This window comes from Zonotrichia leucophrys, chromosome 23 (genome assembly GCF_028769735.1).
Source record: "Zonotrichia leucophrys gambelii isolate GWCS_2022_RI chromosome 23, RI_Zleu_2.0, whole genome shotgun sequence".
Taxonomy (NCBI): domain Eukaryota; kingdom Metazoa; phylum Chordata; class Aves; order Passeriformes; family Passerellidae; genus Zonotrichia; species Zonotrichia leucophrys.
Genome location: NC_088192.1, coordinates 4,258,034 through 4,280,675, shown reverse-complemented (window position 1 = coordinate 4,280,675; position 22,642 = coordinate 4,258,034). Strand labels below are relative to the sequence as shown.

Here is a 22,642-nt window from a genome sequence, read left to right as displayed (position 1 = left end):
CTGTGCTAGAAGCCTCCCTGAGCTCACCTGGGGCTTTGGGGAGGTGGAGGAGCTTCCCTGCCTGTCTGTTCAAGGATTTTGCCTGTGCTGCTGGGTGGGTAAGGCAGACAGCAGGGCTCTCTGTGCTGCTCTCAGGCATTCCCACTCCATTCCAGGCCTCCTGCTCTGCATCTTGGCTCTGCAACTCTCTCTTCAGGACTCTCCTGCCACAGCAGGTGAGTTCTGTACCCAAAGGGAAATCTGAGGTGCTGCAGGGAGTGGGGCACAGGCAGAGTGATGACTTTGTGCCTGTCCTCTGCAGGCTGTGCTCTGTAGGACAGAGCTGCAGGATGGGTGAGGAACATTTTCCCATAAAACCTGTCCTTGCCAGGCAGTATGGCTGGAAGTGGGAGGGACAGGCTGTTGTGACACCCACACAGCGCTGCTGTGGTGGCTGCTGGCCCCCACCTGCTTCCTTGTGCTGCCTACTTGGTGGCTGCAAGTGAACACTCTTGGGGACATCCTGTGGCCATTTTCCATTTCATCTCCTGGCCACAGTGTGCCAGATGCTTCCCACAGGTCCCTCTGGACTGTGCCATGGCTCAGGAAGGGACACAGGGCTTGCTGAGCACGTTGTCCCTTCCTTGGTGTCTCCTTCACCAAGCAGGAGCTTTTTGTTTTCCAGCGCACAGCACAGCTGTGATGGCCACCAAGGACACCTCAGCAGCCACCAGGAAAGCCTTGGTAGGAGCAGTGACCACCAAGAAGGTGGCTGTGACCACCAAGAGCCCTTCAGTGGCCACCCACAATGCTGCAGTGGTGGCGGCCACCAAGAATGCCATGGTGGTGGCCACCACCCAGAATGCTGCAGTGGTGGCCACTGCCAACACCTCTGCGGCCACCAAGAACGCATTGGCAGCCACCAAGGACACCTCAGCAACCACCAGGAATGCCGTGGTGGTGGTGACTACCAAGGAGGCCTCGATGGCCACCAAGAACAACTTGGTGGTGGTCAGGGCCACCAAGAATGCATTGGCAACCACCAAGGACACCTCAATGGTGACCATGGCCACCAAGAGCAACTCAATGGTGACCATGGCCATCAAGAACACCTTGGCAGCCCCAAGGAATGCCATGATGGTGGTGGCAACTACCAAGGAGGCTTCAGCAGCCACCAAGAGCACCTCAATGGTGACCATGGCCACCAAGAACACCTCAGCAGCCACCAAGAATGCCGTGGTGGTGGTGGCAACTACCAAGGAGGCTTCAGCATCCACCAGGAACAGCTCAGTGGTGGTGGTCACCAACAATGCCACGGTGGTGGCCACCCCCACCAATGCCTCTCTGGTGGCCACCAACACCTCTATGGAGGGAGCAGAGGAGACCATGGTAAGGCAAGGAATGGAAAGAGGGGAATTGCTGGGCTGTTGCTGCCCCATGGACGGTGTCACCTGCCCAGCTGGTTGGTCACAGGAGGGCCATGTGGTGGAGGGGAGCCCAGAGGGTGGCCAGGTGGGGGTGGCCCCTGCAGGCAGCCAGGCTGTGCTTGGGGACAGCCCTGCAGTGACACCCTGGTGTCCCTCCAGCAAACCTGCCAGAGCTTTCAGTGCTCAGGAGAGCGGTGTTACCAGGATGGAGCCCATGCCAACACAACAGCCACCTGCCATAACCAGACTCACTGCCAGGTACGAGCTGCCAGGGGCTGCGCCAGGGAAAACCTCAGCAACCCACACTGCTCTATCAAATCTGTCTCCATCTCCCTTTCCTCTCTGGCAGCCTGTCAGTAATTTCTGGTTTTTCATGGCAGCCCCTCTCCACACTCACTTTACCCTTTGCTCTGCCCCTTCCTTGCAGCTCTATCGTTTCTCCAGCACCAACTACACGGCAGGCTGCAGCAGGGGGTGCAGCATGGAGCCCTGCAGCACCAACAGCAGCAGGCAGCCCTGTGCCCTGGAGTGCTGTGCTGGCCCTCTCTGCCTGCAGCTCAACGCCACCGCCTACGGTATGGCCCAGCTTTGTTCTGCTTTATTCTGGTGGGCACAACCCAGAGGGGCTGTGCTGCTTCTGCCTCCCTTTTGGGGTCACCCTGTGCTGGGGTGAGAGGCAGGGTGGCCCTGGCAGTGCTAGTGAATCTGGCTCTGTGTGGGCTGTCCCAGCCTCACGGGGCTCCTCGTGTGTCTGCAGGTGACCTGGCACCCACCACCACCGCCCCAGTGCCACTGACAACCACCAGCAGCACCAGCAGCACCAGCAGCACCCCCCGGGCTCCCCCCCAGAACGTAGGTACCCAGCAGGAGAGGCTGCTGCACCCATGGGGCTGGGCTGCACCCATGGGAGTGGGCTGCACCCATGGATCTGGGCTGCACCCATGGGTCTGGGGCTGCAGGGCTCCATGCTGCACCCCCTGCTGCACCCATGGGCCTGGGGCTGCACCCATGGATCTGGGCTGCACCCATGGGCCTGGGGCTGCACCCGTGGGTCTGGGGCTGCTGGGGCGGCTGAGCTCACCCCTGAGCAGGGGACACAAAAAGGTCCCTCCTCCGTTTGATTTATGGGGTAAACACTGACTCTGGAAGGGCAATAAACCCTGAATGAGTATTGGAATGAGTATTTACTGGAAGTAAGGAGCCCATGAGGAGCCCTGTGCATTGGGCTTTGTCCCTGTCCATCAATCCTGCTCCCCAGAGCAGCACTCACACCAGCTCAGGCACTTTGATCTGACCATGGGATGGATGAGCCTTCTCTCCATCAGGTTTGCTCCCCAGAGCAGCACTCTCATCACTTTGATCTCACCATGGGATGGATGAGCCTTCCTGCAGCTGCAGGAGGGTGAGACCCCACTGGGCTCTGCAGCCCCTTCCTGAGCCTAGAGGAGAGGAAGGAGCTTATCTCTGCAGAGCCCTCTTAAGAGGAAGGAAAAAGAGGCTTGAAACTTGCTTGCTCTGCTGGTCTCTCAGAAGTTTCTTGCAGTTTCAGAATACTCCTTTATCTCTGGATCTCAAATGCCTGATAGCACAAAAACCAGCAGAGCAGAGGGGGATGGAGAGGAGCCCAGGGCTGTCCTAAATGCAGTTTTTGTCCTGATGGACAGATGGCATCTCCCTGTCCTTTCTCTCACAGGGCAAAGTGTGTGCAGCATTTTCCTGTCGTGGTGACCAGTGTTTCAAAGGCAGGAAAACCACCACTAGATGCATTTTGGGACAGGACTTCTGTGAGGTATGGCCTGGGGCTGCACAGCATTGTGTTCCTGTAATGCTAATCCTAAAGGCATGACCCCCAGGCTAATGTCTCTCTCCTTCCAGATGAAGAAGATGGGCTTGAATTACATGGCAGGATGCAGCAGAGCCTGCAAGGCTGCCAAACCAGCCTGTGCTGCTGGGGTGAAGGCTGCCTGCTACCAGGAGTGCTGCCCAGCCACCCCAAAGGGCAGCTGTCTGAAACTGGATGGCAAAGTTCACCTCAACAGCGCCGGGCAGGCAGCACTGGCCCCACTCCTGCAGCTCATGGCATGTGGGGTGGTTCTCCTCCTGAATTTCAGGGTCTCCACCTCCCTCTGGGGGTAGGCAGCAGCCAGGCAGCTCCACAGCCTCTCCTGTAGGATCAGTAGGATCTGCTGCTCTCTGCCTTCAGCCAAGGCTGCTAGCAAACACCCTGTGTACTGTCCCTGTGCCACCAACAGGGTGTCTGAGCCCTCTGCATCTGCTCATGGGCAGCTGCTCACCCTTGGGGGGCACTTTGCTCACCCTGCATAGGACCCTGCTGCCAATCCTAAACGCTCCTTAAACCCTTGAGGGTCACTTTACATAGGACCCTGCTGTTGATCCTAAATCCCCCATCAGGCCCATAGCACCCTGTTGTTGATCTTAAACCCCCCTTTAGGCCCTTGAGGCCCATAGAATCCTGCTGTTGATCGTAAACCCCCCCTTAAGCTGCACTCTGCATCCTGCACCATCCCAGCATGGGTGAGTCCTGACATTTCAGTAAAGTTTAACTACTCACCCTGCACAGAACCCTGCTGTTGATCCTAAACCCCTCTTTAGGCCCTTGAGGCCCATAGGACCCTGCTGTGGATCCTAACCCCCCCTCAAGCTGCACTCTGCATCCTGCACCATCCCAGCATGGCTGAGTCCTGCCATTTCAGTAAAGTTTAAGCACTTGAAAACAAGATTTTCCCTTTTCCCAGAGGAAAAGCACTTCATCTGTCCACCTAGAAATCTACACCAAGGGGTTCTATCCTACCCTGCCCAAATCCTGTAGGTCTGAGAGACCTGCAAGCTAATTGTGGATGCTGGAATGGGGGACCTCAGGAGCTGGAACAAGGGGGTTTTAGGCCTCCTTAAAGGAGGTTTTAGGCCTCCTTAAAACCCCCCAAATCCTGCATTGGCACAGGGGCTGCTCTAATCAATGACCTGCTTGTGGCACAGTCTCCCTGCACCCCTCTGACAGCTCCAAAGTAAAATGCTTCTTGCCTGTGTATGTAAAACAGCAACTTTGTGTTTCATCCCCAGCCTCAGGCGGGGAAGTGGGATTAATCTAAAAGCATCTCAAGTTTTAGATGGTTCTGTTTCACATCTGTGGTTCTCTGCTGCTGAAGCAGAGCCCAGAGGTGAGCACACAGAGCATGGCCAGGCTGAATTACCTGTGGTGCTGTTCCCTGCCACTGGTTCCTTGGAGAAAATATTCCAAAATATTAAAAGCTCTTTGTGTCAGCCGCCTTTGGTGCTCTGTGTGGAGTGTGGCTGAGCACAGTGTGACCTGTGGGAGGGCGGCAGAGCTGAGCTGGGTGGGTCTGAGCCCTTGGAGCCTCGTGTGCTTTCCCAGCAAGGAGAATCAGCGGCGCTGGCCCTCGTGGAGCAGTGCCAGCCCTAACGGGGTGGATGAAATAAAAAACCACGTCATTCTACCACAGCCGGCCCTTCCCACGCTGCAGAGCCTGTTCTGGTACAGTAAAACCGCAGCTCAGCCTTTGGGTGTGTGTTTAGCTTGTTTCAGTGTCAGTGTATTCACGTCAAGGGTTGTTCTGTTTTAAAAACACAGCCCAGCATCACAATTCTTGAAAGGTTTGGGGCTCAGAGCAGCGTTTTCAGGCTGTTCTCTTGTACTTTGGTGAGCAGAGAAGTGGGACTCACCCGCTTCTGGATTAGGGGGAAGTGCTGCAGGGCTGTCACTGACCGAGACCACTCGGGCTTTCCCTGACTTTCGATCTGCATCCGTGGAAAGAGATACATCCGTCTCGACACTGCAAAAAGCTCGGGGTGGTATTTTACAGCACTTACTTACTCCCACACTCCGCATTAATTAATTTGAATAACGGCTTTGTGCTGGGTCATCTTGATATTCAACAACAACAAAAAAATAATTCAAGGGGCTACTAAAAAAATAATTCAAGGGGCTACTAAAAAAAAGAGCATCTCGCGCTTTTCCGTGGAAATGATCCTTTCCCATGCCTGCCGAGCCCAGCGTTCCCCCTCTCAGTCCCCCTTTCCTTCCGGGAGGGGCCGGCCGCGTTCGGGCCGTGCCGTGCCGTGCCGTGCCTCCCCCGTGCTCCGCATCCCTCCGCGCAGAACCCGCCCGGCCGCCGTCCGTGCCGGGCCAGGCCGCTCCCCCCGGTGCTCCCCGTTATTTCCGGCCGCTCCCGGGGCGATAACGGAGCGGCGGCGGGGGCGGCCCCGGGGGGGGAGCCGCGCTCATCGCGTTGCGCCAGCGCCGAGCGCGCAGCGGCCGGGACAGGCTCCGGGCCCCGGCCATGGACCAGTCGGTGGCCATCCAGGAGAGCCTGGCGGCGGGGGCGACCTGCCGGATCGTATCCTTCCATCGGCGCCGGGGTGGCGGGGCCGCCGCGCTTACTGCTCCGGGCTGCCCCCATCGCTCCCAGCTCCGGCCTGTCCCCATCGCTCCCTCCCGCTGTCCCCATCGCTCCCAGCTCCGGGCTGGCCCCATGGCTTCCTCCCGTTTGCTGCCGCTGCTTCCTCCCGCTGTTCCCGTTGCTCCCAGCTCCGGCCTGTCCCCATCGCTCCCTCCGGGCTGTCTCCGTGGCTCACTCCGGGCTGCTCCCATCGCTTCCTCCGGTTCGTCCCCGTCCCCTCCTTCCCGTTTGCTGCCGCTGCGCCCCCCCACCGTTCCCGTTGCCCCCAGTTCCAGGCTGTCCCCGCGGCTCCCTCCGGGCTGTCCCCATCGCTCCCAGCTCCGGGCTATCCCCGTCCCCTCCTTCCCGTTTGCTGCCGCTGCTCCATCCGGGCTGTCCACGTCGCTCCCTCCCGCCATCCCCGTCGCTCCCTCCGGTCCGTCCCCGCTCCCTCCGTTCCCTCCCCGCTCCCTCCGGTCCATCCCCGTCCCCTCCTTCCCGTTTGCTGCCGCTGCTCCCTCCCGCAGTCCCCGTAGTTCCCTCCGCTCCATCCCCGCTCCCCCCGTTCCATCCCCGCTCCCCCCGTTCCATCCCCGCTCCCTCCGCTCCATCCCCGCTCCTCCCGCCGGTCCCCGCCCCGATCCTGGCTCTCCCCGCCGCGTCCCCGCTCCCGTTGCTGCCCCACGGTTCCTTGACCCGCGGTCCAGGCTGTGCAGGCGCTACTGCCCTCGGGGGACAGCGTGGAGAGCCGGCTGCTGGGCCTGGTGGAGTGCCGCGGGCACCACGCGTGGGTACCAGAGCGCGGGGCGGGCAGGGAAAGCACCCAGAGAACTCAGGGGAGCCTCCTGAGATCCCCTTCCCATCCCAAGGGCTGCAGTCCAGTTTGAACATGGTGCCTTGATGCTATGGGTGCTCAGAGAGAAGCCCCATGAGCTGCTCTGCCCTGCAGACACATTATTTAAGCGATGGGGGAGCAGGTGGGTGGGCACTGGGTTGAGGAGTCGGTTTGGGGTTTGCATGGGGCTGTGCGAGCTGTGGTGCTGGGTGGGATGGGGTGTGGGTTTGTCTTTGTCAGACACGCAGAGCTGAGGAGGCTTTGCCCCCGTGCTGCCCTGTGCCTGCAGGATCTATGTGTACACCCACCGGCGGATGGCCATCACAGCTGAGGACGTCTGGCTGGAGAGGGTGATCCCCATCACTGATGAGTTTGCAGTGGAAGAAGGTACTGACACACTGTCAGTCCCAAAGACTGGGATGAAGGGGTTTGGTGTCCATATTCTGCTCTCCTGCTTCCTGAAATTTGCAATTTATTCTGCTCTCCTGCTGCCTGAAATTTGCAACCTATCCTGCCTTCATGTTTTTCAAGTTTGTTATCTTTGGTGAAAGTTGTGCACCACATGGCATTTTTGGCAGGGCCCTGTGAGGAGCAGAGTGCCTCTGTCCCACCAGGCCCCAGCCACAGCCCCTGCCCCCAGGTTTGTTCTGCCTGCCCCTGTTCCTGCAGGGAACATTTGGAGTTTGGAGAAGTATCAGCATGGTCTGAAAATCTGTTGCTTTAGCTTTCAACTGAACTTTGTCTTGCTTTTGCAGTTGTACTGGACAGTGACCTTCACGTCATTGGTGAGTTCTGTGCCTGTGTTACAGGTGCTCTGGGGCCTGGGCCAGCACTGGGGCAGGACTGACTGGGGGATTCTTGGCCCCAGAGGAGCTGACTGGGGAGGGGTTGTGCTCTGCTGGGGCAGTTTCCATGCTGTTGGCCATTCTTACCTGCTGCTAATGAGCATTGCCAGCCCCATGCAACCAAGGGTACTCATTTCCATATATTTTTAAACTGCTGCTGGAAGATTAATTATTACCCCTGAACAAGCAGAATAAAAATATTATAAATTATAATTTTTGTATTTTAAGGGTAATTCTCATGTAAAACTTTGGAAAGGAAGATGGTAAGAAGGCATGGGGAGATGTTGCCAAGGGCTGTGTGCATGTGCACACAGACTGTGGCAGAGCTCAGTTTGGGAAGGTCTGTCAGGAGATGCTCAGTTTGCGAAGGTTTGTTGGGAGACACGCTCAGTTTGGGAAGGTTTGTCGGGAGACACGCTCAGTTTGGGAAGGTTTGTCAAGACACGCTCAGTTTGCGAAGGTTTGTTGGGAGACACGCTCAGTTTGGGAAGGTTTGTCGGGAGACACGCTCAGTTTGGGAAGGTTTGTCAAGACACGCTCAGTTTGGGAAGGTCTGTCAGGAGACACTCTCAGGTTTGTCAGCACGACCCACCGGAGTTTTCTCTCCCGCTGTCCGCAGGCTCGGACGTGACGGTGCAGATCGGCTCAGCGGACGATCGGCTCACAGTACAGCTGCCCTTCGGCTCCCACACGCGCACCTTCCTGCAGGAGCTCAGCAGGTGCAGCGCAGGTACGAGCTTTCTCCGTGTCGGGTCCCTTCGGAGGCAGCTGCGGCGTCTGTCTGTCTGTCCGTCCCTCCCGCGTGTGGAGGAGCGGGGCCGGCCTCTCCCTGCTGGAACTCGTTCAGCACTGCCATGAGCCGCGATTCCCGGCCGTGAGCACCCCGGCAGCGACGCTCGGTGTTCCGGGACAGAGGCAGCGGCCGCTCCGCGGGCCCGAGGCCGGGCGGGCGCGGCTGCGGCTGCCGGGGGCGGATCGGGGCGGGCTGGGGCGGGCGCTGGGGCCGGGCCGGGCCGGGGCACCGAGCTGCGGCGATGTCCGCGGGCGGGCGGTCCTGCCGAGGTGAGCGCGGGGACCCGCCGGGGTGGGTCTGTGTGTCCGTCTGTCCGTCTGTCTGTCTGGGCGGGGAGGCGCGGCCGGGGCAGGGCTGAGAGCCCGCCCGGCGCTGCCGGAGCTCCGCGGCGCGGCCGGGGCCGGGAGGCGGCTCTGGGGCAGCTCCGGGGCAGCTCCGCCGCGGGCAGCGGGCTCGGAGCTGCTGCCGGGCACTGACCGCCGGGGCTCCGCTGGTTTCGCCGCCCGGTGCCCGCCCCGTGCGCCCGGGTCGGCTCCGCCGGCTCTTCCGGCGCCTCCTCCGCTGGCCCCGCCGCTCGCCGGGCTCGGTGGTTTCCCGCTTTGCGAAGGTTCAGAGCTAAGGCAGTTCCTGGAAGTCAGTGTGGGGTTCAAAACCCGAATGTTGGCGTTTTGCTGTGCCCTGCTGCTCTGCTTGCATGACAGGCTAATTTAATTCTCCTCTTTGGACGCTAAGCATGAATCCTGTTTATCCAGGAGATATGATACGTTTTCCTGCTGTTCTGTAATATCACTGCACATTTTTAGCATTAATGCCTTTATTCCTGCTTGGATCTCATTTAACTGCAAATCCTGTGCAATTGAGTCCTCCTGTAATCTCTGCATGTTGCTCTGTATTTCTGTGCTCAGTTCAATTATTGAACAAGGTCATTATTCCACTTCAGAGTGCTAACATATAGATCCCTCTGGCTACAGAAATCTGTGGCTAGGTATAAACATACTTAAGGAAACAGCCTTTTTCCAAAGCTAATCTCTTTCTTAGGAGAATCCTACCTAAAGCTGATTTCTGCCCATGAGGTTAGAATGCAAGGTGTGATGTAACTCTGATCTTTGGATCAGGTAGGAGTTGTGACAGCAGCAGGGTCACACACCTTTCCATTCTGCAGTAATGCCTTCTGCACACTGGTGAGTGGCATGGTAGTAAAGCCTGGGAATCTGCTCTTTTCTTGGCACAAAAGTGACCATTGTCCATTGAGGTGAAGTTCAGGTTGGTTCCTGTCACTCACTCTCAAGGGATGTTGCATGGCTGTTAGTGGGAGAGCCTGCAGAGGTCCAAGGAGCAGTAACTGAGCTCTCAACACCCATGGAGACACTGCTGTGTCCCTGGGCCCACATTTCCAGTGCATCTCTGTGTGTCCTGGTCAGTTCTGCTTGACTTGAGCTGTGTGATCTGCAGTGAGGTTTCAGTCATGTGCTCTGCTGCGTCCAGGCTCTGATAAATCCTCTTACACAGTCTATTCTCAGAAGGCTCCTGGGCAGAGGAGGTTATCCAGGCTGAGAATTTGGCCACTTCTTGTCATCTGGTTTGTATCCCGAGGGCCTGGGTGAAGTACTGCAAGTTCTATTTCTGTTGTGTGCTCGTGTTCTGCAGAATGTTCTGTGACAGCAATAACATCTTAATTTTTCTGAGTTGTGTTCACTGGAGGAGAAGCTCAGCTGAATGCCTAGAACCCAACAGTCTTAACAATTTCTACATCAGCATTAGATTTGTGTGCTAAGGAGCATGATTGTAAGATTGCTGGTTTTGCATCTCAAACACAGAGCCCTCCCCCAGAACCCTCTTTTTTAACTGTTATTTTGCAACTTGTAGGAGCAGAACATTGTAACTGAAACAAAGTGCTGAGAGACTGGTCAGATTTTGCTAAGGTAGTGTGATGTGTTCGGTGTCACTGCTGTGGTTAGTTCGATTTGTGTGGTAGCAGCCCTGTGACTGTTTTAGGAACGTGCAGCTTGCTTTGGGGCAGATGTTTCTGCTGAGGTTCAGTGGCTCCCTGGTGTGACTCTTTATGGCCCTTGACACCTGTCCCTTGCTGGGTATTTGCAGATATACCCAGCAAGATAGGCAGAAACCCTTTAAATGGAACTCTGGGCTTGTTTTTTTCCCTTTCCCCCCTTTCTTTGTACTTCCTGTCTTGCTTCAGAAAGGAAAAATCTGCTATTAACATAAATTTTTCAGATTCCTGGGGGTAAAGCTCTGGATTTTGTGCTGTTAAGTCCTGCTTCAGCTTAGCTGTAAAGGAGAGGCAGCAGCAAGTGCTCCCACAGAGGACAGTGCTGCTCTCTGTGGCTCCTGTAGTTCCTTCCTCTGCTGCATCATCACACAACACTTGGGTCAGAGTAAGCTAAATCTGTCAGATAGCTGAAAGAGAGACTGTGGGGTACTTTGTTTTTCCACAGACAAATCTAAATTATTTTCTGCCCACAGATTTTTTGCCAGTGTTTACATAAGCATGTTGATAAATGGAAGAACACTTTGTGTTTAAAGTGAAACTTTTTGTTGGTTGTTTTTTGTTCTTTTCTCCTCTAGAAGTGGTTGGCTCTGAAGGTGTCAAACAAAATGGGAAAAAAGCTGCAGGCAGTCAGAGCTGCAGCCATGACAGCACTGATAGAAGCTCTCCCAGGTCAGTGCACAGAGGTGGGGGACTCTATAGAAGCTGTCAGCTTTTTAAAATGAGAATTTGCAGGTTGTAGTTAAAAGAGAAAAAAATTCAGCATAAACATGCTGTCAAAACATTAGTGGAAATTTCATTCCACTCCCTCTCCCTACAATCCTCCCTGTTTGGGCCTATTTTGGTTGTTTAGTGGGACAGGACCTGCTAGCATTGTTTATTTTTAATTCAGAGAGCTTTGGCTTAGAGCCACTGTGTCTCATAGATACACTCTTAAAATGTTACAGTTTGATTTTCCAGTTCCCAGGACTTTGTGGACCCTGATGCAAATCATTCAGAGTCGGCCCATGTGCTGTCCTTGGCACTGGTATGCTGCCCTTACATTTATACCATCCCATTGCTGCTGGGAATTCCCAAGCTGGGGCATTATTCCTTTGCAAAAGGAGTTTGCAGATCCAGGAGACACAAAATAAAACCACCTCTGCCTCCACCCACTCTGGGCAGAGTTGGAATATTTCCAGCAGAAGGTTTTATAAACAAACAGAGTTCTTCATTCCTGGCTGAGGCACAGGGAGATGAGATTTGCCTCTCCTTGCTGCAGTAAGCAGGGAAGATGTTCAGTTTTTGTATCATTTTCCAGGTGTAGGGCCTGCTCTGCATCAACAGGCTGCACCAGGATGGTGAAAACCATTTGTTATTTTAGTTAATTAAACTGGTTTTGCCTGCTAAGAAATGCTCTTTTCAGTCTTCTTGGCTTATCCCAAATGTTATCTGTATTTAGTGAACAGACAGAAAAATGTGAATTAAGGCCTCAGTGGCAGAAATATGCTGATTAGGGTGTGGGGATAGCCTGGGCTTCACCTGTGGTTTTGCTTTCATTTGCAGGCAAAACAAAGCCAAGCCTGAAGTGAGAACGGAGCAGGTCCGGGCCTCGCGTGTCATGGCTTCGAACAAGGCCTCAATCTTATCAGAGCCAAAGTTTGGGCTCAGAGATACTATTGTTAAATCCCAGCTTTTACAAATGCAGGACTCCTACACACACATCCAGAACTACAGGTAATGAGCATTCCTGAGAAGAACTTACTTTGTGGGCTGTAACTGAGCACAGACTGTTGGAACAACTCATCTGTTGTTTCATCCTGTGTCCCCACAAACAGAAAATTCTGTAGAAAAGTATAATTCATGCTTTCCAGAACAGTTTTCTTTCCACCTTTAGATATGAGCAGAGCAGAATTTCATTCATGTCTCTTTCTTCATGGTTCTTGGTGGAGGAAATGCCCTTTTTGAAATCACTTTATTTTGGTGCTTTTTTTAGACAGTGTCTGGAAATGCATCCAGCCTTCTCCCTCTCCATTTCTGTCCAATGCTTATCCATGTAGTTCTTCCAACAAGCTCATAAGAAAGAGCTCGAGTGAAATACATAATTAGGACCAAAACTTTACTGTATTTGAAATCGTTTTATGCATCTCAGTCTGCGAATTTATCATTTCAAGCTGCTACTGCACAGAAATTTATCATTTCAAGCTATCTTGGTTTAGCTCCTACAGCCTTATTTCTGTTTTTTTCTTTAACACTTTGTGTATAACAACGTGTTCTTCTGTAAAAATCCATCTGTAAAGGTGCAGCTGTAGTTAAATAATTTTAGGGGTTTAAAATTTGTCACTTTTTTTAATTTTCCCTGGCAACACATTAATTATATAGAACTATATTAGTGTTTTATATATATATATATAACTAATATATATATGGTTATATGTATATATATATAACCATAAATATGGTTATTTATGGTTAAATATAATATGGTTATATTTATTAAGCATAATATGGTGAATAAACAAACTGGTTAATAGCAGTGCTGTTTCCTGGGATAATAATTTTAGAGATTTAAACTTTGTCACCTTTCTTAATTTTCCCTGGCAACACATTAGTTATAGAGAACTATACTAGTTATATATATATATATATATATATATTTAACTATATATATAGTTAACTATATATAACTAACTATATATATAGTTATATAGAACTATAATAGTTATATATATAGTTATATAAAACTATATTAGATATATATATATAACCATAGATATGGTTAAATATAATATGGTTCTATTTATTAATATGGTTAATAAACGAACTGGTTAATAGCAGTGCTGTTTCCTGGGATAATAATTTTAGAAATTTAAACTTTGTCACCTTTCTTAATTTTCCCTGGCAGCGCGTTAGTTGTGTAGAACATTATTTATGGTTAATAAACATAATATGGTGAATAAGTTATATATTAGTTATACAGAACTATATGTGTGTATATATATATATATACACATATAGAACTATATGTATATATATATGTATATATATATATGTATATATATATGTATATATATATGTGTGTATATATATATAAAAGTTCTATATATATGTTATATAGAACTATAAATATGGTTATTTATGGTTAAATATAATATGGTTATATTTATTAAACATAATATGGTGAATAAACAAACTGGTTAACAGCAGTGCTGTTTCCTGGGCTCTGCAGGGAGTTTTCTCTCCCAGTTTGCAGCTCTGGGGTCCTGTCACTGTCTTTGCAGGGTTTTTGTGGGCACATACAACGTGAATGGGCAGTCACCCACAGAGAGCCTGCAGCCCTGGCTGAGGTGTGATGCTGAGCCTCCAGACATTTACTGTGTGGGGTGAGTGTCTGTCCCTGGCCACCCTCGCTGACCTGGGCTGTGCAGGAGGCTCTGTCACCCAGAGGAGCTCAGCCAGGACACCACAGGAATGTTGGCACTGGTGCAGTGCATGCACAGCTCCAGGGTGGGTGTGTCACAGCCTGTAAGGGTTGTTGGTCTGGTAGGGTTTGGCCTCTCAGTGTTGCAAAATCCTTAATGCCATCTGATGTAATAATGACAGTAATTGAGCTTTACATTTGACATACATCTACAATCAGCAAAACTAAATTTGAGTTTTCAGTTATGAATTTAGTGAGTGTAAGCTGATTTAGTTCTTTCCCAGAGAAGGGGTTGGAGAGCCATAAACAAGTGCATGCATCCATGGGTTCCTTCCTCTAACACAGTTTCCAGGAGCTTGATCTGACTAAAGAAGCCTTCTTTTTCAATGACACACCGAAGGAAGAAGAATGGTTTAAAGCTGTAACTGATAGTCTTCACCCAGATGCCAAATACGCAAAGGTAAATGTGGCTTTTGGGGAGGTTTGAGTGTGGAATCATTTCCCACTTTTCCCACTCTTTTCCCTTTGCTTTCTCTTGTTCCCAATGCTGTGTCTTCAGAGGCTGTGCAGGTTCTTTAGATGGTGAGGCAGGGGTAGGATGGGAAACAGAGCCAGGTTTCCCCACTCAAAGGGAGCTCCTGCTGTCTTGGGGAAGGAGAATAGGAAGTTCTGTACCTTCTTCCATGCCTGAATACAGTGTATGGTGGAATGAATTGTGAAGTTATTTTGGTAGGAATATTGCTTTTGGTTTAGCTCCAGCTCCATAGGTCTGCTTCATCTCTTGTCTCTGTTGTTGAAGGGAATTTCCTTCCATGTGTCTGTGCTGTAGCTCTTGCTTTGGGCTTCAACTTCCTTCACTGATGCTGCTCCCAGCTCCTTCCTGTTGCTCCCAGCTCCTTCCAAATGTGCTGTTGGGGGCCTGTGCACTGGATGATCCTGAAACTTCCTCTTTGGTGACCCATGTTGTGGATGGATGTGCCTTCTCCCAGCAAACCTCTTCCACTGCAGCGTGGAATGGACTGGGTGTGTTTTTCAGGTGAAGCTTGTGAGGCTGGTGGGGATCATGCTCCTGCTGTATGTGAAGGCAGAACTGGCTCTGAACATCTCCGAGGTGGAAGTTGAGACTGTGGGGACTGGAATCATGGGGAGGATGGTAAGAATGGCAAATGAGAAGGGGTGAGATTTGGAAGAGCCCCTCTCCTTGGATGCATGGTTATTCCTCCAGATAAGGGCTGATTCTAGAAGCAGACAGTCCTATCCCCATGCCAGCTCAGGGCACTGCCAGCTGTGCACCAATGTTCAAAGCAGAAATCACTAATTAGCATTTTCAGCCTATTCCTTCCTCTAGAATTAAACACTCTGTCTCAAAATCTTCTGGCTTGTCCACTGCTAGTAACTCATCTGCTGTGTAGAAGCTTCTGATTAATATCTTTGTCTTTCAGGGTAACAAAGGTGGTGTTGCCATCAGGTTTAAATTCCACAACACCAGCGTGTGCATTGTGAACTCTCACCTGGCAGCTCACACGGAGGAATACGAGCGGAGGAACCAGGACTTCAAGGACATCTGCTCCAGGATGCAGTTCTGCCAGTCTGACCCAAACCTGCCCCCTCTCACTATTGGCAAGCACGAGTATGCTTCCCCTCTGGCTGTGGGAGTGATGGCATGTGCAAGGGAGCACTCTGAGAATGTGCTGGGGGGTGAGGAGGGGGCCCAGTGCCATAAATGTCAGCTGGAGGGGCCAGAAAAGCTTTACCTGGTTTGGACAGGTCGCTTATCACCTTATGCTCTCCCAAACCTTGTTTTATTCTCAAGCCTGGAGTGAGGATGGGGCAGGAATAAGCACCGACTTCCCCAGCTGTGGAATGCAGTCATTGTGGAGTAATAACTACACCAGTTATGAAGGGATAGTGACAAACATGCAGAACAGTGATTAATAATGGCAAAAATAGAAAAGGTAGCTCTCTGTTAAGTTTCCACTTTGTTATTCCTGATGAGAGCAGCTCAGCAGAGGGGTGTCACTTATCACCTTGTGCTCTCCCAAACCTTGTTTCAATTCTCAAGCCTGGAGTGAGGATGGGGCAGGAATAAGCACTGACTTCCCCAGCTGTGGAATTCAGTCACTGTGGAGCAATAACAGCACCACAGTGATTAATAATGGCAAAAATAGAAAAGGTAGCTTCTCTTTTAAATTTCCACTGTTGTTATTCCTGATGAGAGCAGCTCAGCAGAGGGGTGTCACTTATCACCTTGTGCTCTCCCAAACCTTGTTTTAATTCTCAAGCCTGGAGTGAGGATGGGGCAGGAATAAGCACTGACTTCCCCAGATGTGGGATTCAGTCACTGTGGAATAATAACTACAATAATAACTACACCAGCCATGAAGGGATAGTGACAAACATGCAGAGCCATGATTAATAATGGCCAAAAGAGAAAAATTAGGTTCTCTTTTAAATTTCCACTGTTATTATTCCTGATGAGAGCAGATCAGCAAAGGGGAGTCACTTGTCACCTTGTGCTCTCCAAAACCTTGTTTCATTCTCAAGCCTGAAGTGAGGATGGGGCAGGAATAAGCACTGACTTCCCCAGCTGTGGAATTCAGTCACTGTGGAGCAATAACAGCACCACAGTGATTAATAATGGCAAAAATAGAAAAGGTAGCTTCTCTTTTAAATTTCCACTGTTGTTATTCCTGATGAGAGCAGCTCAGCAGAGGGGTTGTGATGGGGAGAGATGCAGAGTGGAGCTGCTGTCCATGGCTGAGCTCTGGGGCAGCTTCAGGCCTCTGCACATTGTGGTTTATGTTCCCTTTCAGTGTCATCCTGTGGCTGGGGGACCTCAACTACCGTCTGGAGGAGCTGGATGTGGCAAAAGTGAAGCAGCTTGTAGAGGAGAAAGCATTTCCAGAGCTTTGCCAGTATGACCAGGTACTGCTGTCTCACCTGCACATGGTGCTGAGGGTGCTCAGTACAAACCACACAACTCCTTGGCCTTTTCTGGGCTCATTGTCTCCCTTTACTCCATATGGAAATTGTGCTTGAGATTACCTAAAATTAAAGTTTTCATATTTTCTTTTGTAGCTGAAGAGGCAAATGAAGGCAAATGCAGCCTTTGAAGGCTTCACAGAAGGAGAGATCTCTTTCCAGCCAACGTACAAGTATGATGCGGGCTGTGATGACTGGGACACAAGGTACAGTGATTGCCTCAGATGTGATGTACAAATGGCTGATGTTATCACTGAGGGAAGTAAAAACAAGGCTCAAAAACATTGCAGGTCTAATGGCTGGAAATAGGAACAGTTCTGAAATTATTTCTGGTTCTCTCCCTTCACTCCAAAATTCATCTCCTGTTTACATCTATTTACCTTGTTTTTCTCCTACAGCTATTTGTCAGATATTCCTAATATTTTTTCCCAATAATAATCCTATTAGGTTTCCTCTTAGAGGTGCTTCATTAACAAAGTTAATGAATCCTTTTAGCTAGTTTAATTCTTTTTTAGTTTGTTGGGTTTTTCCCCAAGCAAAATATTTAGGATCTCATTTTTTGCTGCTCTCTGCTGTACCTGCTCAGGTGAGACCAGCCAGGGTTGATATGAAATCAGCTGTGCTGTTCTTCAAAAGCCTTCAAGAACCATCCTTTTTGTAATGCTGTATACACAGAGCAGCTCCTCTAGTCTCCCCAAACCAGGAACTTCAGCTGCAAGTGCAGAAATTAAATCTCTGCAGCTGTCAGTGAAAATAAATGCAAACTTTAAATGTAGAGCCTGAGTTCTTATTTTTCATGGTTCTCATAGTCAAAAACACCTGAGTATTCCTTTGTGTGTTAATTGTATCTTGCACCTTTGAAGAAGTGGGAAGTAAAGCATGAGCTAGAGATACCTTAGTAGACACTCAGAGGTAGAGTGTCTGCTCTATAAGTAGAGCGTCTACCTATAGTATACACTCAAAACTTTTTATATCTATCTGAAGAAACTGTTAAAAATGCCACTTTGATAGAGAATGAGCTCCAACCACGGGAGGAAAGGTCTGGGTGAGCAGTGCTCTGCCCAGTGTTGTTACTGTGCCTGAAAATGGTGATTTTCCCCCTGTTTTAGTGAGAAGTGTCGTGTTCCAGCCTGGTGTGACCGGATCCTCTGGAAAGGGCAGAACATTGCCCAGCTGAGCTATCGCAGCCACATGGCTCTGAAGCTCAGTGACCACAAGCCAGTGAGCTCAGTGTTTGACATTGGGGTAAGTTTGTCAGTGCTGGATGAGGTAACCCTGCTGGCCTCATTCCCTGGGTGCTCATTTTTCTCTCCTGCTTTTGTGGCATCTGCAGGGGACAATGGCTTGAAAGGTGGGCTGGATCAGATATGGAGATGGGATTGTTGACCACACTGAGCAAGGGTTGTGTAAATGATACTGCAGTTAAGCCTGAATATTTGCCAGTGTTCTTTGGGAACACAGTAGTGTCTTGTCAAACTTCTTATTTTTTCTGAGGGGAAAAAAAAGGTTGATCTAGTAGTGACTGAGTGACTCCTGTTGGTTATGGCAAGGTTCTTTTACTGTTGGATCATGAGAAGATCTTGGAGATTAGTGCTCCAAACAGCTCTCTCTGTGTTGTACACCCCAGTGTGCTGCTAAAATCAAATGATTTCCCATGTTTGCAGCTGTGCTCCAGCTGTCCTGCAGAGGCACAGTCAGTGCTGGCTGGTGCAGTGTGTGTCCTTTGCAGGTGAAGGTTGTGAACGAGGAGCTGTACAGAAAAGCCTTTGAGGAAATCGTGCGCTCCCTGGACAAGCTGGAGAATGCCAACATTCCCTCGGTGACACTGTCCCGCAGAGAGGTAGGGCAAGGCCATGTGCCAGCACTCCCTCAGGGAACTGAGCAACCCCAGACCCCAGCAGATCCTGGACCCTTGGGGCTGGTTCCAAAAAGAATATTTTGACTTCCAGCTGCTCTCTATTTGCAAGCCCTAGGAATCTTTGCTCCTGTTTAGATGCTGAATTCCATTCACAGTCCAGGGCTGAAACACAAGGTGTGTCATTCCCTGAGGTGGGAAGAGAGAAAGTAAAAAGGTGGTTTGTGACCCTTGCTCTGACTTGTGCTTTCAAACATGAAATGTAAAATTGTAAGGCTCTGAAGAAGGTCACAAACCAGCATTTGCTTTGTGTGTTGGGACTATAAAGATAAGCCCAGGAGACTTTTGAGGCCACTGCTATCTCATTCTCAATTTTATTGTGGTTATTTGAGGGCAGCATTTGTTTCAAAGGGCCCCCTGATGGAGAGGACTTTGGCATTCAGAGTATGCACGTGTGATCCTCTGCAGTCCTGGAGGAGATGGGGTGGGAGCAAGGGGTTAATCTGCTTGTCTTGCTGCTTAATAATTAAACCACAGAACAGGAATTGCTGCTCCAGCAAGGTGGAATTGGCTGATGATGCTGACTGACATTTGTTTCTAGATCCATTTTAAGGATGTTAAATACATGAAGCTGCAGGTAGAGAGGTTCACAATCCGCAATGGCCAAGTGCCCTGCCAGTTTGAATTTATCAGCAAACCAGATGAGTACAACTACTGCAAGGAGTGGCTGACTGCTAATCCCTGCAAGGGCTTCTTGCTCTCAGGTGAGCTGCTCCTTTTGTCTCATGTTCATGAGCTGATGTTGTTCCCTTCTGGCTTAATTCCCTCCACACTTCTGAGAGTGCTGTGCCTCTTTGCAGGCTGTTGGTTTCATGCTGCTTGTAACTGAGTCTGGGCTTTTTATCATCTTCTGGCAGATGCTGAGATCACAGTTGAGCTGGAGGTGTTTGTTAATAAATCAACAGCTACTCGCTTGAACTCTGGAGAGGAAAAACTTGAAGATATCTTGGTCTTGCATCTTGTCAGAGGGAAGGATTATTTTCTATCCGTAACAGGCAACTATTTGCCAAGTTGCTTTGGCTCTCCCATCCATACACTGTGTTACATGAGGGAACCAATCCAGGACATGTCAGCAGAATCCATTCGGAGACTTGTGAGTTAAAGACAAGATTCCCTTCCAAACACACAAGAGCATTAAAACTAGATGCTAAGGCCTGTCTGTTTTTATTAAGAAGTCTCAATTCTCAGGTATAAGCTTTGTGAAGTATTTTTGCCGAGTTGAATCAGAGCTTGGCTAGCTACCTTTTGTTTGTCTCCCTCCTGCCCACACTGCCCTCCCTCAGACCCTGATGCCAGTAGACATGAGTGATGATCCTGTTGAGGATGAAAGGCCCATGGACATCCCAAAAGAGCTGTGGATGATGGTGGATCACTTGAACCGCAACGCTTCCCAGCAGGTTGGCACTGGAAACTCAAAATGAGATGTTTGCATTGGGTTAAGCTTTGAAGAAGACACTGGTCATAGCAATCACCACGAGCTGGGTGTGTTTGGCCAAAGGCCATGGAAGATAAGGGGTCCTGATGCCCCAGGTTGTAATGTTTGGTGCTAGTGACCATGTCTGTGTGTCCAGGTATCAGCAGATTGGTGGTACCAGCAATTTGGAGAGACTTTCCAGGCAGATTATAAGATATTGTTCTATTTACTCACAATTCTTCTGTTTTCCTTGGACTGACACAGCGTTGTCTTTGCAGGAGGACCTGTTTCAGCAGCCAGGCCTCAGATCTGAATTTGAGCAAATCCGAGACTGTTTGGACACGGGAATGTACGATACTTTCTGTATCCTTTTACACTGATGTCCAGGAGGGCTCACCATGCCAGAGTGCCAAAACTGAGAGAGGTTTTTAAGCTGCTGTCTCTGCATTTCCTCGTGGCTCTGTGTCATCCTCTGCTGAGTGCTGACAATGTCAGTGAATGACACAAGTGCCCAACAGCTCGTGTGGAGGCCAGGGGATCAACCCAAAGCTGTGAGCTGTGGGCAGAGTTCTGGGACACCTAACCCAAAGTTCATTCATGTTTCAGCAGAAATAGGATCAGCCTAGGTCGTGCTGTGCTCTTCCTTAACCACTGGGTCAGTGGGCAGCAACCACTCAGTGGCAGAGGCCCTGCTGCTGTTCCTGGAGAGCCTCCCTGAACCTGTCATCTGCTGCAGGTTCTACAGCTCCTGCCTGGAGAGCGCCAGCAACTACAGCCAGAGCTGCCAGGTACTGCTGGCTGCCCCAGGGACCTGCTCCAGTCCTGAGGGAGGGCAGCAAAGTGGCCTCTGGTGACACCAGTTCCATGGGGAGGGCAGCAAAGTGGCCTCAGTGACACCAGTTCCATGGGGAGGGCAGCAAAGTGGCCTCAGTGACACCAGTCCCAAAGGGAGGGCAGCAAAGTGGCCTCTGGTGACACCAGTCCCTGAGGGAGGGCAGCAAACTGGCCTTTGGTGACACCAATTCCATGGGGAGGGCAGCAAAGTGGCCTCTGAAACCAGTCAAGAGGCAAAGTGCTCTCACATCAAGGGAGGGCAGCAAAGTGGCCTCAGTGACACCAATTCCAAAGGGAGGGCAGCAAACTGGCCTTTGGTGACACCAATTCCATGGGGAGGGCAGCAAAGTGGCCTCTGGTGACGCCAGTCCCAAAGGGAGGGCAGCAAAGTGGCCTCAGTGACACCAGTCCCTGAGGGAGGGCAGCAATGTGGCCTCTGGTGACACCAGTCACCCAGTTTTACTTTCAGTAACTTAATCCTCTCTTAATAAAAATTATCTGGAATTGGTGATTTTAGTTTATAAAGAGCTGTTGGCACCTGCAGCCAGGGGGGTTTTGGGGGCTGGTGCAGCTGGAAGGCATTGCTGTGCCTGCAATGTAAATGTTGGTGTTTTTACCTCCTCAGATTATCTCTGATCTACCAATGCTCCAAAAATTGTGGGGTTTTTTCCCTCCTCAGATTTTCATTGACCTACCAGTGTCCCATAAAAATGTGGGGTTTTTTTTCCCCTCCTCAGATTATTGCTGACCTGCCAGTGTTCCACAGAAATGTGTTTGAGTATCTGATGGCATTTCTACGAGAGCTACTGAAGAACTCAGGGAAAAACCATTTGGATGTGAATATTCTTGGTAAGGCCTGCAAAATAACCCTCTGTTCAGAGGGGATGCACAAAACACTTCATACCTGAGTGCAGTGGTGGCTTGTAGAGCTTTGAACCTTTTATTATAACAAATAGTCCACAGAAAAGCAGGAATCTGGGGAAGCAACCCAAAGATGTGAGATGTGAAAAAAGCCAATTACCTGTTTTTAAAATTTTAAAAGTTTAATAGTAATAAAATGGTTACAAAAATAGTAATACAATTAGAGTAATAATAATTTGGACAATTTGGATTTAGGACAATATGAGACAATAGAAACAAAGAGTTACAGATGTAACACACTGCTTAAGGGAATTAACACAGCATAACTTTCTAACACAACACATATATAATATTCATTTGAATATTTGCGAAAATCCAATGATAAAATAGGCGGGTTTTTTCACATTTCTGTGCTTTCCCCACAGCCAGCGTGTTCGGGGGGTTGTTACTGCGGCCTCCTCCCGGCCACCCCACGCCCGACATCGCCGAGAAGAGGAAAGCGCAGCAATTTATCCAACAATTCCTCGTCAGGGAAGAGGATTTGCCATGACACACTTATATCTGACTTGTAGACACTGAATTACTGTAAAAAAAATATTTTTTTGTACATTATACCGGCACTCTTTTTTTTTTTATATCACGGTGTTTTATACAATCTGTTGCTTTCAAAGATCAGGCAGTTTGACACCTGATTACGCTGTAAAGTACATGAAGCTTCCCAATAAGCTGTATGTAGTCGAGATAAAAAAAAAACAAAACACGAGAGGCGATATTTACACTGTATTTTATTTAACTTGTTAAAACGACGAGAGTTTTTAAATCATTGTATTTAAATAAAAAGATCTTTGCGCGGTGCTCGGTGTCGTTGAGGGCCGTGAGGGGGCGCTGCGCTGCCCGGCCCTCCCCGTTCCCGTCAGCCCCCGCGGCGGGCGCG

At 50.2% G+C, this 22,642-nt stretch overlaps 2 protein-coding genes across 5 annotated transcripts; both read left to right on the top strand.

Moving 5' to 3' along the window:
- The first annotated feature begins 681 nt into the window (after window positions 1–681).
- LOC135457334 (mucin-5AC-like) lies at window positions 682–3,866 on the top strand. The gene is made up of 5 exons (XM_064731865.1): window positions 682–1,368; window positions 1,834–1,981; window positions 2,164–2,258; window positions 3,282–3,489; window positions 3,859–3,866. The coding sequence occupies exons 1-5, from the start codon at window positions 682–684 to the stop codon at window positions 3,864–3,866; spliced, it is 1,146 nt and encodes a 381-aa protein (XP_064587935.1).
- Window positions 3,867–5,486: 1,620 nt separating this feature from the next.
- On the top strand, window positions 5,487–22,613 carry INPP5B (inositol polyphosphate-5-phosphatase B). Of its 4 annotated transcripts, none has more exons than XM_064731628.1 (22): window positions 5,487–5,782; window positions 6,532–6,611; window positions 6,949–7,046; window positions 7,415–7,444; window positions 8,124–8,234; window positions 10,884–10,974; window positions 11,848–12,018; window positions 13,563–13,664; window positions 14,048–14,162; window positions 14,739–14,855; window positions 15,145–15,332; window positions 16,516–16,627; window positions 16,781–16,890; window positions 17,794–17,929; window positions 18,414–18,524; window positions 19,141–19,303; window positions 19,457–19,692; window positions 19,883–19,996; window positions 20,292–20,376; window positions 20,674–20,801; window positions 21,585–21,696; window positions 22,134–22,613. In XM_064731628.1, the coding sequence occupies exons 1-22, from the start codon at window positions 5,726–5,728 to the stop codon at window positions 22,256–22,258; spliced, it is 2,592 nt and encodes an 863-aa protein (XP_064587698.1). In that variant the 5' UTR covers window positions 5,487–5,725; the 3' UTR covers window positions 22,259–22,613. The 4 variants fall into 4 exon arrangements, with proteins under 4 accessions (XP_064587698.1, XP_064587699.1, XP_064587697.1 ...); XM_064731627.1 differs by having other exon boundaries at window positions 5,488–5,782; window positions 10,881–10,974; XM_064731629.1 differs by lacking the exon at window positions 7,415–7,444 and having other exon boundaries at window positions 10,881–10,974.
- The last annotated feature ends 29 nt before the right edge of the window (window positions 22,614–22,642 follow it).

Coding starts and splice junctions, on each gene's coding strand:
- LOC135457334 (XM_064731865.1), top strand. CDS start 682: ATGGCCACCAAGGACACCTCAGCAGCCACCAGGAAAGCCTTGGTAGGA. Junction 1,369..1,833: donor AGGGAGCAGAGGAGACCATG/GTAAGGCAAGGA, acceptor CCTTCCTTGCAG/CTCTATCGTTTCTCCAGCAC. Junction 1,982..2,163: donor GCTCAACGCCACCGCCTACG/GTATGGCCCAGC, acceptor GTGTGTCTGCAG/GTGACCTGGCACCCACCACC.
- INPP5B (XM_064731627.1), top strand. CDS start 5,726: ATGGACCAGTCGGTGGCCATCCAGGAGAGCCTGGCGGCGGGGGCGACC. Junction 5,783..6,531: donor CGGGGGCGACCTGCCGGATC/GTATCCTTCCAT, acceptor CCCGCGGTCCAG/GCTGTGCAGGCGCTACTGCC. Junction 16,628..16,780: donor AGCTTTGCCAGTATGACCAG/GTACTGCTGTCT, acceptor TTTCTTTTGTAG/CTGAAGAGGCAAATGAAGGC.